An 18,113-nucleotide genomic window follows, 5' to 3' on the forward strand; every position below is an offset into this window, starting at 1 on the left:
GACACTCAGTTGTCCCATTCCCCAGAGTCATGTTTGTGCCAACCAAGGCTCCCTGTCACCCTCTTTTCCCAGTCCTGGATGGACAGACTGTTCTGTAAATGTGAAACATTTTTGTAATGGCAAAGCTTTTGCTAAGTACAGTTTAAGAAAAGTGCGACGCTCACTCCGCCCCGGAGCACCTCCTCCGTTCTCTGTGTATTTCAGCCATGTCCTCGGTGTTTGTTTGTTTTTTTGGTGGTGCCAGGAATCTAGCTGAGGACCTTGCGCTTGCCAGGCAGGCTCTGTGGACCTTGGTATTTACTGAGGACCACCATCCGTAATCCTTCTTTTTTTCCAGTACTGGGAATCGAACTCACGACCTCTGTAATCCACATTTAAACACGCAGGGAAAAGATCTGTTGGAGAAATTTTAGTAAGATATGACACATTGTTTTTTCATAAAAATTCGTCCTTGTTTCTCCTATATATGCAATTGAGGCTTAATAGAGAACAGAATTTTTTTGTCCCCGATGTGTGGAGGCTGAAATGCAGCCTCAGCTTGGCTTCTAAGAGCAGCTGAGTTTAATCTGCCTCAGGCGGAACAAAACTTCACCTCCCGGTTTTCTCACGTGCCAGAGTGGCACTGTGACAGGGGACTGTCCAGACCAGCCCTGCAGATGTGTCTGTCATCAAGAATGGAGGTTTCCTGCCAGGACATTGTAATGTGCTTCCCATTGCTGCTGACGGCGGGGGGCCCAGACCTGCTGGCTCCAGGGGGTAATTTAAAAATTTTTTTTTCAATTTAAAGTGAAGAATCAAAGCATCACCATCTGTCGTATGAATCCACCATGTCAGAGAAATTAGTGCGATCAGTGGCCTGGATCTCGTTTCAGCCACTTAGTGTTAGTGCCCCACCCCATCCCACGCACGCTTCTCGTAGCTGTGATCATAAGCGGGGCGTCTGTGCTTGGGGACATGAATTGGGGGGCGCTTTGAGGTGTCGATATTTTCATTTCCTATTCATTTCACATTTGTGTTTGGCTAGATCCCAAAGGGACACATTGTATGGGGTCTCAGAAATGGTCATGCCTTGCAAAACACAGCTCCCAGGACAAGCAAAGCCGGTCCTCTGCCCCGTAAGTGAAGGGTGTGCTGGAGGAGGACACGCTAAAGGCAGGAAACACATGTTCATGTTCGCATGTTGAGCTGCAGGAAGCAGCCACTAAGGGCTGCTCATTGGTCCTCCTGGGAAGCTGTGGAAATAGTTCAAGGACCTGCCGTGGGGCTTTGAGCCTGTAGCAATCACAGGTTAGTGCTGTCTCCACCCCCCCGACCCAGCTGGACTCCTGCAAGAACCAGAGGAATACCCAAGGCTAAATACCTCCAGGCTAGAATGGTTCTACTTGTGCCCTGGGACTTTCAGGGTCCCGCCTGGGCTAGAGAGGTGCCTGTTCCAAGATCCTGAACAGGACACTGTGGCCAAGACTCAGAATATTCTGAGGCTGAGGCAGGAGGATCACTGTGAGTTTAAGGCCAGCCTGAACTGCACAGTGAAACCCTATCTTAAAAAAAAAGGACAAAAAGAATTTACCATATACTTATTTTCCCACTGATAACTTTCCTTCGGTTTGGACATTAAAATTGCTATTCATCACTTATTCTAATACTGTCTTTAAAAATCTGTTTCCAAGTGTTTAGTAAGGACACAGGGATTTCACTTAGAAGAGTAAGCTCCTTTTCCTTGGTACTTCGAAATTCATAAAAAGTTCCAGAACATTCTCATTTGCCATACATCAGTGACCCAGAGGTAGGCAGCTACTCTCCTTGTCTGACAGATGTGAAAACTGAGATTTGCCCAAAATTGCTAAGCTAGAAAGTAGCACGCTTAGGACTCAAGCCCCTGCTTGTGCCTCCAAAGCCCACTTTCTCATTTATGCCGCTCTCTCTTTACCCTCGACCTTGACCAAGAATCAGAGCAGATGTGTACAACAAGAGAGGCCCCATGCGTGAATTAGGACACATCCACCTGTAGGCCAGAACAATCTCTCCGAATGCATGGCCTCGTGATGCTGGGCCGCAGCCCACCTTGCAGTGTGACGGAGAGTATATGCCGAAGTGATGTTTCCATAGCTGACCAAAGCGGTCTTGAAGCTTGGCGTGTTAATGCATTGGAGAAAGGAATATAGCTATAAAGGGCAGTAGATTCTAAAACCTCAAGAGTAAAGGCGTATGGCTGGGAAAGACGGGAGCAGAAAGAAGATGTGCTCCATCCAGCAGGTGCCACCACCCACATTCCTGCTGCCCCTCACTAGCCGGGGTCAAGCTGGACGCCGCCTTTTGGAACCGCTTGGTAGTTCCCAGACATAGTTTCCTTTCTCCTTGCCCTTGCGTGGGGTTCATCTACACAGCTGTACTTCAAATGCAGCTTTTGCGTGAAGCTGTTTTGGACCCGTGCACAGGACTGGGCGTCTGTTCCTCCTCTTCCCTCTCAGGCCAGGTCCCTTCTTCAGCATTTCTACACGGATGCTGGGCGCTGTGGCTATCTCACTTCTTTGATGGAGGCAGCAGGGACTAGGGGCAGCGTACAGGATTGAGGCCAGGCCCTTCTGTGTCACTAGACATCCATGAGCGCTCAAGTCTCAGCCAGACCTCCCTTCCCTGAGCCACCCGTGCGGATACCCTGTCATCTCTGGGTTTAGTTTTCCAAATTAACAACATGAATTAATTCACTTTTACTCTCCATTCCCAGTGACACTGTGGCTTGGATATAAAATACTGAGTCTCCTCTTCAGATGTACAACAAATGTGTATAAAGGTCAGGAGGAATGACCTCAGCTCTCAGAAACTGTCAAAGAGTTTGAGTGATTTTGTGCTAGAATGTTCCAGAATCCTTAATTCTTTTTCAGAGTTCAGCCAGAATGGATGACCATTTATTTGTGCTGTTTCGGTTTGAAGTTGTACCTTTTTTTGGTCAAAGATTTTCTTCCATGTTCAACCTGTTTCTTAATGAAACTAGTATTTCTCATGGAACGGTTTCACCAGAGTGTTAGGGAGCCCTGGGTTTGGATGTTGTTGGTGGAATGCTTCCCCTTAAAGAGAATTTCAGGAAAGGTCGACCAGAATCCTAACTTATTCAGTGGTCCACGGTCTTTTCTGGCCTTATGGTTTCTTAGCACGTTTCTCAGAGCGGATGTGTGCGGGCCTGTGTGTCACAAAGCCCTTTGGACACCTCTCCCCGCTTCGCTGGGTAATTAGAGGGATGGAAGGAGGGCTCCAGTGTTCACACTGCTGCCTGGTATTCCTGTTTGTTTTGTATAAGAGGGCAATTCCAGGCAAGCGTGACGGTTGTCTGTGTGCCCTGAGCTTGGCCCTCTAATCCTGGCGTTTGCCGCCCTGCCTGCCTGTCCTGGAAGATCTGTCAACCTTGAGGAAACCCCACAATTTTCACCACCTGTTGGAGGCACACCTGGCCAGTGCACTTTCTGCTGTATGCACACTTGGTGTGCAAAGCTGTCCTTTCTATGGCTTTCCTTCTGGCTTTTCTGAATAACTGGTGTGTCGGTAGCTGCTCTCAGGAGGACTCAAGCAGGCTTAGGAGTCCGTCAGCTGTGGGCTGATCCTGTTTAGAATGGGAAGGTGGCCTCAGGAAGCGGTAACCACAAGTGAGTCTGGTTGGGGACAAAGCAGGTAGTGGCAGGAATTCCAGAGGAGCTGATCTTGTTGCAGGAGAGAGAGAATGTTTCAGGTGAGCACCCCTGTGCTTCACTCCTGATTTTAGACCTGGTGCTGCAGTGCCCCAGCTGGGCTTTAACCCTTCTGGGCTTTTTTTTTTTTCCTGTGATAGTGAGGCATAGGTGATGACAGCACCTCTTCTCAGCGTGGCGGGTGTTTTACTGAACTCGCGTGTGTCCGATGCGTAGAGTACTCCTGACACAGAGCAAACCGTACGCAACCACTAGCCGTTATTCTTGCTACTTCCGCTACACTAATCCTCATCACTGTGACCGTCATCTCTGTCATACTGCCCCGAAGGACCGCAGAGTGACGCTGTGCTCCAGTAGATAGATGCTCGGGAGGTGGGGTAGTGGTACCTTTCTGAGAGTAACAAGAATGATCCCTTCAGGCAGGGAAACCAGCAGCAGCCTGGCTTGCCGGTGCGTCATTGCTGAACCCCAGCAGTGCAGCGCCTCTGTCTCCAGGACTGCTGTCAGTCGGAATGACTACTTTATCCATTGAACGTGTTTTTGATGATAAGATCCCATGGGTTTGTGTAAAGCCATTCTTCCAGCAGGCCTGAAGCGCTCTCAGATTTTCTTGTTTCCTTACTGTCTTGGGATGTGTTCTACCAGTTGTCTCGGAGCTGTCTCAGCCTGCAGCATTCCTTGCGCGTGGATGTGTAGAGTTCCACAGAAGTGTCTTCAGGCCCATTGGGGTACTCTGACTGCAGGTGGAGGAGGGTGCCAGCCCCGGCTGCTCTGAGCTGTGAGTGGCTGAGCCCGTGCCAGCCAAAAGTAGCAGGTCTCATGGTGCTGAGTGTCTCTCCCTTCCCAGATGACTATGCCCAGCTGTGTAACATCCCTGTGACGGGACGCCGGCAGCCGTACGGACGCGATGCCCTGGTTGACTTCAGCGAACAGTACTCTCCAGAAGCGGATCCCTACTTCATCCAGGACCGTAAGCAACATTGTTTAATTACTTCAAAACTAGATTGTGATTAAAAGTTCCTCAGTGGTTCTCAAACTGTGACTGTGGGAACTTGTTCAAGGTGCAGGTTTGGGTGGGCCCTGTCCAGACCTGCTGATTAGGACATGGGGAGAGACCTGCGACTGGCATTACAAGCCCCCTGGGCCGACCTTGCACACCGCAGGGCTGAGAACTGCTCTGTCACAGAATTAGTCTCCATGACGGGGACACTGCCTACCTTCTGTAGAGTAACTGGAATGGTCTTGGGGTTGCCACAGCAAACCGATTTCTCCCCATATGAAGCGGTGGTTACTTCAGGGCCTGGGCTTCCTGAGCACATGAGTGGACTGGAGATTTTTCTTCATACAAGGACATGACAGCTGTTAACTGCACTAAGTTGCTGTTTGCTAGAGTTTTAGAGTGGTCGGAACAGCTCTCAGTGAGAAATGCATGTTTTGCATCCACTTGTGAGGGGTTTATGGAGTAAGAAGTGACGTGCAGCCGCTTGTCCTGGCGTTCTGAGAAGAGCTTCCCGCAGGAGGTGGCAATGTGTGTGTGCAAATAGTGTAGTCTCCCCTCTGGAAAGGAAATGGCCTGCACTGTACAGCCAGAGTGCCCTGCCTGAGGACATACACGGGGACTCACACACACACACAGGCTGTTTCCAGGGGGGACTTTCGAGCTTTTACATACAGAGTAGTGACTCAAAGCCTGCAAAGTGAGGGGTTCAGCTGAAATACTGGTAGATGACAGGTCGTCTCACTTGGAGAGCAGGAGGGGAAGTGCTAATTCAGGAGCCCGCCCTCCTCCTCTTACAGGGGTCCTCCTCCGCTCTCACCGCCTTCTCCAACAGGAAGTCCTGCTGGGCCCGCAGCATTGAAGATGCTGCTGGATCACAGATACAAGGAGGCCTTTTCTTCTTTCGGGCCCTGTGGCCCAGCGAGCCAGATTCGAGGGGCCCTTGGCGGGCGCCAGCAACCTTGTAGTTACGTTGGAGGCTGTTTCTGCTCTGAGTCAAAAAGGCTCTTTCCTTCCTCCCTTACTGTTTTCTTTTTCTTATTTCTGCTCCCTTTGGGTTTTTTAAGTATAGGAGAGAAATCTCCTCTCCCCCCCCCCCCGCGTTAGTCCTTAGTGGGTCTCTGGCTGGGTATAAGAACCCAGTCAATACAAGTGCTTACAAATAGGAGGAAACGTAAAAGTTCTGTTAAATTACATGTACCTGGGGTCTTCACACTTGAGAAATCCAAAGAAATTTTTACAGTTTCAGACAAAGAGCAATGAATTTCTGAAGGAATGACAGGAGAAATGGATATCTACATAGGACAGTTAAATTCCAGGGCTGTTACTGAGAGCTTCCTGCCCGGGGGGGTGTCAAGCTAGTCCCTGAGAAAGGATAAAGGTTACTTCAGAAGTGGTTTATCCAGGTTCGCTACAGCCCCAGGCACCAGTCTCTTGTGATCAAGGCTATTTTTCAGCATTAGTATGTGAAGGGCACGCCTCCCCAAGGAGTCCTCATGGCTGCCTGAGCATAGAGAGAGACCTAGTGACCCATTTTGAAGTTATAGTTCCTCAAGTGACTTCAGCCGGAAAGCTTCACCATACCCACGCGGCGTATTTTCAGGTGGGACATGCTTAACTCTTTCCAAGGGTGTTTCACCCAGTCGCCCACCAGAGTGCAGAATGCTGTGGGAGCAGCACACACCAGAACCCCTTACCTAGGTCAAGGACTCCGTCAGCAGCCAGAGGGCCCTTCCGACCCTTTCCCAAGGCCAACTGCATCCTGACTCTGACATAGGTTAGCAGCACTGCGGCACCACGCCATGGAAGTGGCCTAAATGCATTCAAAGCTCTTAAGACTGCGCACTTCAACACAGGCATCGCGTATCAGAGGGCAGTAAACATGTGCTTTACAAAAGGAAGGAACACCAAGGTTGAAAGGAGGCCCTGTTTGCCCTATCAGTTCAGAAATACCAGGTCTAGTCCATATTCAAACAGTGGTGTGGGGATGGGGGATGAGTATCTGTCAGTCTTCTGTCAGATTCTAGGAGTTATAACGTTGAAATTTTCTGATTTATGGAAATTTTCTTTGTTTCAGTGCTAACATTGTTCTAAAGCTTTTTAAAATTCATTACAGCTGTTATGAAATGAACATATTGGTGTCACATTAAGTTCTGTTTAGCAGAACAGAAAGGTGACATGCGGTTCCTAGACCTCCAGCCATGACTCGAAAAGGACCTTTAAACAGGGCACAGGTTATAGGGACTGCTCTCCCCCGACCCGGTGAGCTCACTGTCGGGAGCGGGGTGCTCAGGGCTTGCTGCAGAAATGACCTCACTGCACAGACAGTGACAGAGAGGGAGGCTGACTGAGGTTTCGGTCCACCTTTATGCGTCACCATCTCTGTTACCTTCTGTTTGAGCACTGTGTCTGTGAGTGGAATTTATTGCAGCAGGGACTGACATTTTTCTCTAAAAGGCCAGAGTGTAACAGTCGTTGGCTTTGCACAGCTACAGCCTGCCTACCTGTTTTAGAATCCTGAAGTTTTTTGGTGAATCTCCTTGATGTACACAGGAGTTTCAAGTTTTAATTTCTGAGTAAAAAATAATTTTACTAGCTACTAAGTCAAAGTAATGCAGCCGTGATCCATGTAATATTTTCTTTTAGAACTTATTTTCTGTAATAAGTATTTTTAACTTGACTCTGAGTATGCTCTAGCTTTGTCTTGATGGCCTGTAATATTTCTTTCCCCTTTAAAAATTTGAGAAGGCCCCATGGTGGATGTGTCGCTGGAGTTTTTTAAATCACCAAGTTAGGGCTCATGGCCTTGCATAGCAGTGATATTTTGCTGCCCCCTGCAGTTCCACTGGAGAATTGCCACAAAGGCCGGATGAGCAGAAAATCAAGGCCCTGTGTTTGGTTTCCTTTGAAGCTGGTTTGAAGTGTGTGTGTGTGTGTGTGTGTGTGTGCGGGGGGGGGGGGAGGGCATGTAGCAGTGTGTTTGGGTCATTATGAATGTGTATTCACAACTTCCCTCTTTAGAGAGAGGACTAAACACTTCGATGTCTGGTTGTTTTCCTAATACTAAAATGCTAGATGTCTTCAGAAGACTCAGATGATTCAGAACTAGATTTTAAACTATAAAAATAACCAAGTAAAAATTTGCTACCTTTTTTTAAAGAAAGCCTTTTGGTTTTCTAAACACAAGTATGATGCATTTTCTCATTTATCAAGATGTGTTGAATCTCTTTTACTGCCTTATCCTTTGATCCCTGTGTAAAGCTAATTCCAAAGCCAGAACAAACTCCAGTTGAAAGAGAGCCTGTCGGACTCTCGTGTGTCTTAGCAGATGCCTGTGGACTCTGATCACAAATTCCATTACTTCCGTCCTGAAAGATTTTCCAGCATTAACCTTACTGAGAACTCAGGAAATATGGAATTTCAAACGAACACTTTTCCTAATTAAAAGCAAAACCAAACCATAGCCAGGCATGTTGGCATCTGCCTATAAGCCCAACACTCGGTAGGCTGAGGCAAGAGGGTCTCCATAAGTTCAAGGCCATGAACTACATAGCGAGACCCTGTCTCAAAACTAAGCCAAAAGCCATACTTACATTTTCATTTTATGTGTGATTTTAATATAAAACATCAGAATTTGAAATATAGGGGTAATCCATGCAATAGACACAATATCATAAATATTTTATGCTTAATATTATTTACAGATATGTTCCATATTAAATTCCAACATTTTCAGGTATCTTAAATTTATATAAAATGAACCATAACCTTAATAGTCAAACAGTATAGGAGTAGGAAAATTTCTAACTTGGCTCCTACCTTTTCCTTTCCAGGATTTTTGAATAGCTTTGAGGAGTTACAGGCAGAAGAATGCGGCATCCTCAATGGGTGTGAAAACGGCCGGTGTGTGAGGGTCCAGGAAGGCTACACCTGTGACTGCTTTGATGGGTACCACCTGGACATGGCCAGGATGACATGTGTGGGTAAGAGCGAGTGACCTGAGGGACATTCTTCCCCTGAGATCCCCGGGGGCCAGAGTCCAATTAGCGGAGTCTGTGGAGATTCAGCTTTGGAGGATGAGTAACGTCATGACCATGTACATTAGGTACACCTGTCCTTCGTGCTCCTGGACTGTCCGCTTACCACGGTCAATCTTGTGCTTTTTTGTCCCGCCACAACTAAACATTAAAGCTGGAACTTTGTTTTAAAAATCCATAATGTTAGATAAATATAGATGAAAGGCCAGAATGTCCCAGGTAATCACTTTAACTTTCAAATTCAGTTTTTCACTGTGGAGCAAATAATGATCTCTCTGAATATTTGACACAAACGTAAAGGCGTATAAATATCTGAAAAACACACAGTTTCCACAGTAATCATTTTGGATAAAACTCCCTCCCATGTTTTTGTGTTTTTTTTTTTTTTGTGGTACCAGGAATCAAACTCAGGACCTTGCGCTTGCCAGGCAGGTGCTTTTGCCACTAAGCTATATCCCCGGTGGGAATTTTATTTTTTGCCCCTCCCGTCTTGAGGTGAACAGTGTACATGCATTTCACTGGCCCTGTGAGGCTTATCCTTGTCTCTCAGGTCCTGTTTGTCTCTGGGCTGAAAGATACTTGAGTTTTTCAAAAACTATTTCTGCAGTGTTTCCTCTCCCTCCTCTAGCAGTCCCTTTGCCCACCTCTATTTTGCGATCTTACTCTGTGGCGGGTTTGGAGCATAGGCAGTGTGGGCTCCCGCCGGCGTTTCCAGCACGTGAGAGCGTCAGCGTACTTGTGCGGAAGGAAATCTAAGAACGCAACCGAAGCCCCAAGAGAGGCTGCCCCGAGAGCACTCTGCCCAGTTCCCCCGCGCAAATCTAACATGTTGTCTGTGACTCGGGAAGGAATTGAGAAGTAATATAGTTTCTTCAGCTTTGAGGCTTGACACTGCAGTGTCAAGCTGGCAAACTATTCATGTGGTATCAGAGCACAGGGAAGAAATTCTAGAACCTCACGATAATGGACTGTAAGCGCAAAGTCACCGTTGTATTGCATGTGAGTGAAACAAGTGATGGTGGCCAGATAGGCGGTGTGGGCGGGGCTCGGGGCATGGAGCGCGGTGGGCGGGCTGCTCGCTGCGCCCAGGGTAGGGTATGTTTCTGTGGAGTGATACTGAACGGCTCACCTGCACGGGTTGGCTTATTGCAGATGTAAACGAATGTGATGAGTTGAACAACCGGATGTCTCTCTGCAAGAATGCCAAGTGCATTAACACCGAAGGTTCCTACAAGTGTTTGTGCCTGCCAGGCTACGTACCCTCTGACAAGCCCAGCTACTGCACTCCATTGAATACTGCCTTGAATTTAGACAAAGACAGCGACCTGGAGTAAAAGAGCCTGCATAACCTAAGCCCATATACTCTGCACTGTGTAAAGGAAAAGGGAGAAATATATTATACTTGAGACATCGCACCTAACCCAGAATGTTGCAGAAGTAGAAACAGCCTGGAGTTGCATATCCTCCAAAGACAATGAGAGGACGTAGTAGATTCTGACTGGTGAAACAGACCAAATGGACAGTTTCCTGAAAATCCAGTATATATAGTCTGTTCATATGTAAAATTCAGTGGAAAAGAGGCAGAACAGTGCTGTTATTTTAAACAGAAGGCTGTATTATTATGTTGTTTTGGTTTTTTTTTTTTTTTTTTTTTTACTATTGCTTAAATTTGGCATTTAAATAGTGGTGGAAATGTTTTATATGATTTTCTTTTTTTTTTTTTTTGTTGCGCAGTTCCTTGGCTACTGTTTTTCCTTTTTCTTCAGATTGTTATTAAAAATCTCAAGTCTTTCATTAAATATTGTGAAGCTGTATTATAAGTTTTGTGATGCAGGATTATGCTGTCCCTGGTCTGGAGCATTTTTAAAATTAAAATTGTCTGTCCTGTGGAGCAGGCAGTGATTTTGTTTTCAAAACTTTTATACACATTTGGAGAAAAAAAAACTTTATATTTTCCATGTATTGTCTGATTTTCATGTCCATTCTTAGCCAAGCTGCTAACAGATGTCAGTTGGATCTTTTTCCTTCACTGAAATGGAAGAATTTATGAGCTTACGCTAATCCTGTAATATGTAAAGTAAGCCCAGCAAATTTAAAAAATGATCCCCAAATATTTACTATTGTATGTTAAAGCAAAATAAATCACCATTTTTGTAGAAAAGAAATTCTACCTGAGAGTGATTTCCAGTGCGAACATGCCTGTAAGTTGTATCCTGCCCAGCTCCGCTGCTCTTTTTGATCCCATGATCTTCTATGAAGGTAGACTAGTCTTTTATAACATAATCATTAGTTTGATGTTAAAGGCTGAATTGTTTCCCTAAAATTCATATGTTGAAGTTCTGATGCCCAGTACTTCAAAAAGTACTGTATTTGGAGGCAGAATCTTCAAAGAGGAAATAAAAGTTACACGAAGTCAGTGGGGTGAGCCATAGTCCAGCATGGCTGGCATCCTTCTGTAAAGTGGAGATCAGGATACATGGACACACACACACACACACACACACACACACACACACATAGAGCAAAGGCCATGCGAAGATGGAAGGGGAAGATGGCTATCTGCAGACAAATAAGCAGGGCCTGGGGAGGAAGGTGGGGTGAAGAAATGAAGACAAGGAAGAAATCAATCTTGATCTTGAACGTTTAGCTTCCAAAATTATAAGGAAATAAAATTCTATTGTTTAAATCACCCAGTCTGTGGCACTTCGTTATGGCAACTCTAAGGAAATGAATACGGATGGGTATCACAGGAATAATGAACAGTAGTTCTTAGAGTCCCAATCCCTGCCTACTCACTACACATCCATAGTAAGGCACTTGTTTCCTAACTTCAACTGAAATTCAAAATTCACTTTTACTAATAAGAGCATCTGAATTTTTAAAAACAAACTATATACAGTCTAGGCATACCCAACAGAAAAATCTCCCCATTTAACATTCTCCTAGAAGACTGTTCTCTTAAAGCAAAGGGGAAATAAGGTTTCAGATAAAATTGCAAATGAGCTGGCTTTAAAAGTAGGGAAATTATCCTGGATTACCTGGGTGCAGCCAATGTAATTACAAGGGTCTTTACAAGGAGGAAGACGTCAAAAGTGTAAGAGGAGAATCGGGGAGATATGATCATGGAAGAAGTCAGAGGCAATGGAAAAAGTTTCAGTGGCCACTGCTAGTTCTAAAGAGAGAGCAAATAGGGAGGGGAACTGAGCCAAGGAAAGCGGGCAGCCCCTGGAAGTTGGAAAAGGCAAGGAAACAGCTCCCTCTAGAGCCTTCAGAAGGAATGCACCTTGACACCCTGACTGCCATCCAGTTATACTTACATCAGCTTCTAAAACTATACGACTGAGATATGTGTGCATTGTTTGAAGCTCCTAAATTTATGGCAATACAGAGCTAAAACAATATCAAACCTTCATGGAAGCTTACTATTTTATATTTTTCAACTGATGCCTATATATGAGAAATTTATGACTACTTTCCAATCCAACCAGCGACATTTTGAATTTCTTACATTCCCACATGATGATTTTATGGCATTTGAGGTGCATTTTCAGGAAACTAGGAGATTTGGGTTGAGGTCTATTAAATTCTGTTAGCCTTCTCATACACAATGTTTAAGCAGGAAATTTCTATCATATAATGAAAATGCACAGTGTTAACTATAGCTTTTTAAAGTATTGTTACACAAATTGTTTTAGAGCCATAGAAAAACATTTATGAGTATGGTATATAGGATTCTTTTAGCTGCTTTTGGTTTAGTGCTATCACCGATACATCTCCAAACTATATTCAAGCAAGAGAATAAAGCTTGAAGCAAAAGTTACAACAATCATTTTTTTAAAGCACAGTTGTCCTTACACAAGGTTTGAGATCTGTGGCAGTGGTCATGCTCCATTGGCAGGAAGAGATAGAACACAGTAAAGTGCATTCTAGTCATTCACCATATTTTCTGGCTGCTTCTAAGCACCTCAGGCCCAAGTAAGAGCCAGGTCTTCTCTGTACACCCATGGGACTGTCTCTAAACCTTAAAGTACTATCAATAACACTTCATCCTTTTTTCATAAAATCAAACCATGTTCCAAAAACAAACCGCATCTGAGTAGCAAACTTAAATCTCTATAGTTCAGAATTATATACTCTTGAAATCTGCTGTGTTAAGATGACCACTCTGTACAAATCCAGCAAGTTAAATCTTTAAATATATTAAAGTGTTTTCTACTTTATTATTCATAGATCTCCAAGGAGATGTTCAACTTCATTCATACTTCTCCAAAAAATGTTTGCCCTAATGTCATAATTCAGCTTTAGTATTTTCACTTACAAAGAGACTACTTTCCACTCTAATATGTGTTTTGATTCTGCATGTCATCAGGAATTTTGATATGCAGAAGACACGAGGCTTATGAACATTTTGAGCGAATAGTACAAGAAGTTAACATTTAAATCAATGTACATGCACTCCCACACAGAGACAACACCCAGGAGCAAAAGATGTCCCAGTAAACACACTGCTATCCAAGATAGCAGAATCCAGCACTCACCTCCTCCTCGAGGAAGAACCAGAATAACGAGGAGATAGCTGAATTTTGAGGGGAGCAACCATGGAGGAACGCTACAGATCAGAGAGACCCACGGACAGACAGACACGTTGACTTTGAAATCTTGTAGGATTGATAGACCCAGAACAGTAACATTCCAAGAGAAACAAAACATTCCAGCACCTGCAAGCCGGGCTCCACAGCTCCCAACAGGGGTAAGGGTGAAAGAGAGAGCACCAGCAAACTGTCAGAGTAGGCGGTGGCAATACTAGTTGCTGGAAAGTTTCACAGCGCTCGCTGGCCTGCAGTTCACGGAGAAAAGTAACTTAAAGTCTGCACAGTAGTCTTGCTTCAGAAAAGAAACATCATTTCCCAGGAAACATTTAGGGAGTAGCCAGGAGCCATCTTGAAAAGTAAGTTACTGTCTGATATTGGATTATTTGAGGAGTCAGAAATCCCTGCATATTTCCATCGCTGGGGTTTCATAATCATTCCACTGCACTAGCATGGGATAGTTACATCTTGAATTCAACTTGTCTCAGCAGAGTGACCTAAACGCACTGGGTGTGTACTGCCCCTGCCGGAGAGGAACACGGTAGTTCCTGCTGCCACCCCGCCTATACAGTCTTCAGCAGCACCTCACCCTACACCTACCTGAGAAGGCACTGCTGTCAGGACTAGGGGTGAGTGCCACAGAAGAGATGGTGCAGCTTCACCACTACTTCTCCCTGTGCAGCATCCAGGCTCACACCACCAGCTGGTCATAGGTCAGGTGTTGCAGGCTCCCCACCCCTGCTGTGGCTGCCAGGAGCAGAAGCCCTCTTGAAGAGCAGAACTAGATCATCAGTGCCCAAGGGAATGCTTCCATGATCCCATAGAGACCACCACCCCACTGGTAGGAGCAGTCAGTGAGTGTGCCATGCACACCGCAGTGTGCATCACACCCTCCTGAACTGCTAGAATATCCATACTCTTTCATGGCCCACAGGGACAATGATAGCTGTCTCTGCTGTGATATGTACTGTACCCAAAGTCATTAACTACCTCCAAAGAAGCTACAGGGAGAATATTATGCTTAGATGGAAATATACCCAGTATTGCATTACAAAGCAAGAAGTCAAGACATCTTCAGGTGAATGCCTCTTACTAAGAACCACAAAAATGGTGGAAGTACTTGATCCACCACATGTGTAAATCTCAATATAGGACCACAAGAAATACAGAAAAACAAAGTAATGCAATGCCTCCAAAGAACACAAGTCTCTAGCAGCAGATCCCAAAGATGTCAGTATGGAGGAAATGCCTGATAAGGAACTTTTTCATTGATTATAAAAAAGCTCAGTGAGGTCCAAGAGAATAGATAATCAGATAAGTGAAGTTAGGAATAATTATCCCAAATTTAATGCAGTCACAATCAAAATACCATAGCATCCCTTAGCAAACTGGAGAGAGTGGTCCTAAGATTTATATGGAACATGAAGAGACCTAGAATAGCAAAGGCAGTTCTGGGGAACAAGGGTAAGGTAGGGGACATCACAATCCCCTGACTTCAAGTTATACTACAAAGCTACAGTGACAAAAACAGCACGGTATTGAACAAAAACAGACTTGTGCCTCAGTGTAACAGAACAGATGATGCAGAAACAACTTCAGGTGCCATCAGCTATATTTTCTTTGACAAAGACACCAAATTATTTAGCTGGAGGTAAGATAGCCTCTTTAACACATGGTGCTGGGAAAACTGGCTTTCCACATGCTGAATACTGGAGCTAGACCCGTATCTCTCACCATGCACTAAGCTAAATGTCAGTTGAAAACATAGATATAGACAAGAAATTTCTGAACAGAACCCCAGTAGCACAAGAAACAATAGAAAGTATTAACAAATGGGATTGCATGAAATTAAAAAGCTTCTGCACAGCAAAGGAAACCACCAACAGAGTAAAGAGACAAACCACAGTATGGGAAAAAAATTTTGCCAATTATTCTTCAGACAAAGGACTAGCATCTGAGGGGCTGGGGATTTAGCTCAGCAGCACAGCACTGGCCTGGCAAGCATGAGGTCGTGAGTTTGATTCCCGGTACTGGAAAAGAAAAACAAAAAAAAACTAGTATCTAAAATATAGAAAGAACTAAAGAAAATTAGACTCCCCAAATTTAAAGACCCAATTAAAACAATGAACATCTGAAATGGACACTTCTCACATGAAGAAGTACAAATGGCCAATAAATACATGAAAAAAAACTTTCAAAGTCACTGACCATTTGAGGAATGCAAATTAAAATAACACTGAGATTCCATCTCACTCCAGGGAGATGTTATCCCACGTCTTAGCCCTGGAATCTCACAGGCTCCTACCTGAGCCTCCATTCCAAGCATCCACACAGAGGCTACTCTCACCTGCATGTTGCCACTTTGCTGTTAATGAGATCACCGGTGCCTTGGTTGAACTCAATGACATTCTTTTAGCAGAATAAGGGAATATTTGTGTCAGTACAGCCAGCTCTGCATATCTCAGTGAATAGGGTGAAGAAAAGGTCAGGGACAGGTCGTGGCAAGGGCTTTGCTTCCCAGGAGAGCACCTGGCAACCTTCATGGCTTTGTCTTCAGTGGCCATCTGATGTGACCTTGATCCCACATCCCCTGCATGACACCACCAGCGGATCCATGGGCAGCCTTGGTGGTAGCCACAGGTTTCCTTCCTGGCAGAGTCAGAGGCCAGTCTCTCTGTGCTTACTAAATGTTGGGATCTTTGCTCCCTTCCTCTGTCTTGATTGTTGGAGTAAAAAAGCTTAGTGGAAACACCAGCCCAAACTCCCCACTCACATTGTTCCATGGGCCAGATTACCTTCACTAACTCCTTTCTGCTAATTCCCCACTGCCCCACTCCGCGTTGGGGAGAGATATTCTTCACCACCTGGGGACATCCGTACATATTCCTGTCCTTCCCTCACAGTCCTACCTCATTCTTACAGTTGTACTCCCTAAAGAGACCCTCCCCTCTGAGGCAGTACCGCTTATTAAATCAGAAATCGATCCTATTTTGGGGGACACAAAAATCCCTTTGTGGGAGCCAGCACTGAAAATACATATATGAAGCACTTTGCATGTAGACTGTAGATGTGGCCATCCTGACAGGTCAGCTGAGAACTCTGCAGACGGAATCTAGCATGACCTGGGGAGAGATCACAGCCTTGTAACTGAGGATGTAAACCAGTTTTCTGTGGTATTCCCAAGCATCCCTGAGCCTATCTAGTCTAGCCTATCAAGCCAGTTCCCAGTACAATCAACTCAAGTGGAACATGCACTTTCCTTGAGCTATCTTTTGAACTCCTTTCTCATAAACTGCCTTATGTTCTCGTTTAGTACGGACACCTTTGTTCTCATTATGTATGTAAGACAGTATGCTCCTTCATGTCATGAGTTCTTTCATTACGTGACATGAGTCATTGAAGATCAGTGGTATTGTCCCCAATATTGGGGATCCACAGTATTAATCGGGAAACTACACCCTTGTACAGCCTCACAACACCAACCTCTCAAAATAGCCCTGAAAAACCCTACTTGACTGGTAGCAGTTAACCAATAGCCCCCTTAGCCCTAATGGCCACCTTGTCTTCCAGCCCATCATCAAACATCCTTTTAAAAGCCAGAATCCTCATCTCTACTCACTTCCCCCACAGTACTCCCATCCTTCTGGTAAGAAACCTGATGACTTCTTCTGATAAGTCCAAGATCTCCAAAAAATTAATAAGGCAGTTATTCCCATTGACCCAGTAGCCCTCCAAACCCTATACCCTCCTCCTCTCCAATATGCCCCCAGTACTCAATACATCCCTGCCCTAGATCTCAAACAAACCTTCTTTGCTCTTCCCCTCAGCCCCAATTCCCAACAACTTTTTGCCTTCACTGGGACAGACCCCCATATGTCTATTCACTCAACAACTCAAGTGGACAGTTCTTCCCCAGGGATTTCAAGACAGCCCCCACTTCTTTGACCAAGCACTACCAAAAGACCTCCAATTCCTCTACCTCACCCTGCTTCAAAATGTCCATGACTTCTTGGTTTGCAGTCCTTCAAAAAATGACTCTATCCCACACAATCTCCCTCCCTAACTTCCTGGGAAGAAAGGGATACCATGTCTCAGAACACAAAACTCAATCAGTATAGAAACAGTCACTTACCTCAGTCTTCACCTGACCCCTACCACTTGCTATATATCCCACTCCTGAAAACAAGCTATTAATAATATCCGTTTCCCCACCACAAAATGAGTTCTTCTTTTCTTTCCTAGGGTTTCTTAGCTATTTTAGACTGTGGCTTCCAAATTTCTCACTCATTGCTAAACCACTTTATGAGGTCTCACACACAGATCCAGAAGAAAAGGTGCCAGGCTCCATATTATTCCTATTGCAGAGTTGCTGGGGTTATCCATTACCCTATTCTCACCCTATTGCAGGCTTGCTGGGAATATCCAGGACAGATCAGGGCTCTGTCTGCCTCCTTTGTCTACCAGAGATAGTGGAGACATGCCATTAATTGAAAACTACCACAGAATTATAGACCCAAGAAGATAGCCACAGCCTTGAAACCACAGAGAAATCTCTTTCTGTTTTGTTCCTCTCTTGTTTTTTACTTCATAATTTGCTTTTATCTTTTCATGTGTGTGAACATTGATTTTAATTTTTTTGGTCATATTTAGTTCTTCTTTTTTGCCTTTTCCTTCTTTCTTTCCCTTCTGTCTTCTTCACCAGTTTCCCAAAGCTTAAGTAATCTTCCTTTGTCTTTTAGCTTTGCTTTTAATCTCCTTTTCTTCTATTTCTCTAGTTTTTTCCTTTTCCTTTTAAACATTTAAAATC

General features: G+C 44.8%; 1 protein-coding gene across 4 annotated transcripts in view; it reads left to right on the plus strand.

The window, feature by feature from the left end:
* Nucleotides 1-10,608, plus strand: part of Ltbp1 (latent transforming growth factor beta binding protein 1) — a 221,329-nt gene extending 210,721 nt beyond the window's left edge. For all 4 annotated transcript variants that reach the window (XM_013517603.1, XM_013517604.1, XM_013517601.1 and 1 more), the window contains 3 exons: nucleotides 4,531-4,653; nucleotides 8,514-8,663; nucleotides 9,870-10,608. In XM_013517603.1, the coding sequence (XP_013373057.1) occupies nucleotides 4,531-4,653; nucleotides 8,514-8,663; nucleotides 9,870-10,051 (455 nt within the window). In that variant the 3' untranslated portion in view covers nucleotides 10,052-10,608. The remainder of the gene's footprint in view (nucleotides 1-4,530; nucleotides 4,654-8,513; nucleotides 8,664-9,869) is intronic.
* Nucleotides 10,609-18,113: the final 7,505 nt, after the last annotated feature.

The sequence above is a fragment of the Chinchilla lanigera genome, unplaced genomic scaffold (genome assembly GCF_000276665.1).
Source record: "Chinchilla lanigera isolate Chin_1 unplaced genomic scaffold, ChiLan1.0 scaffold00040, whole genome shotgun sequence".
In the NCBI taxonomy this organism is placed as follows: Eukaryota; Metazoa; Chordata; class Mammalia; order Rodentia; family Chinchillidae; genus Chinchilla; species Chinchilla lanigera.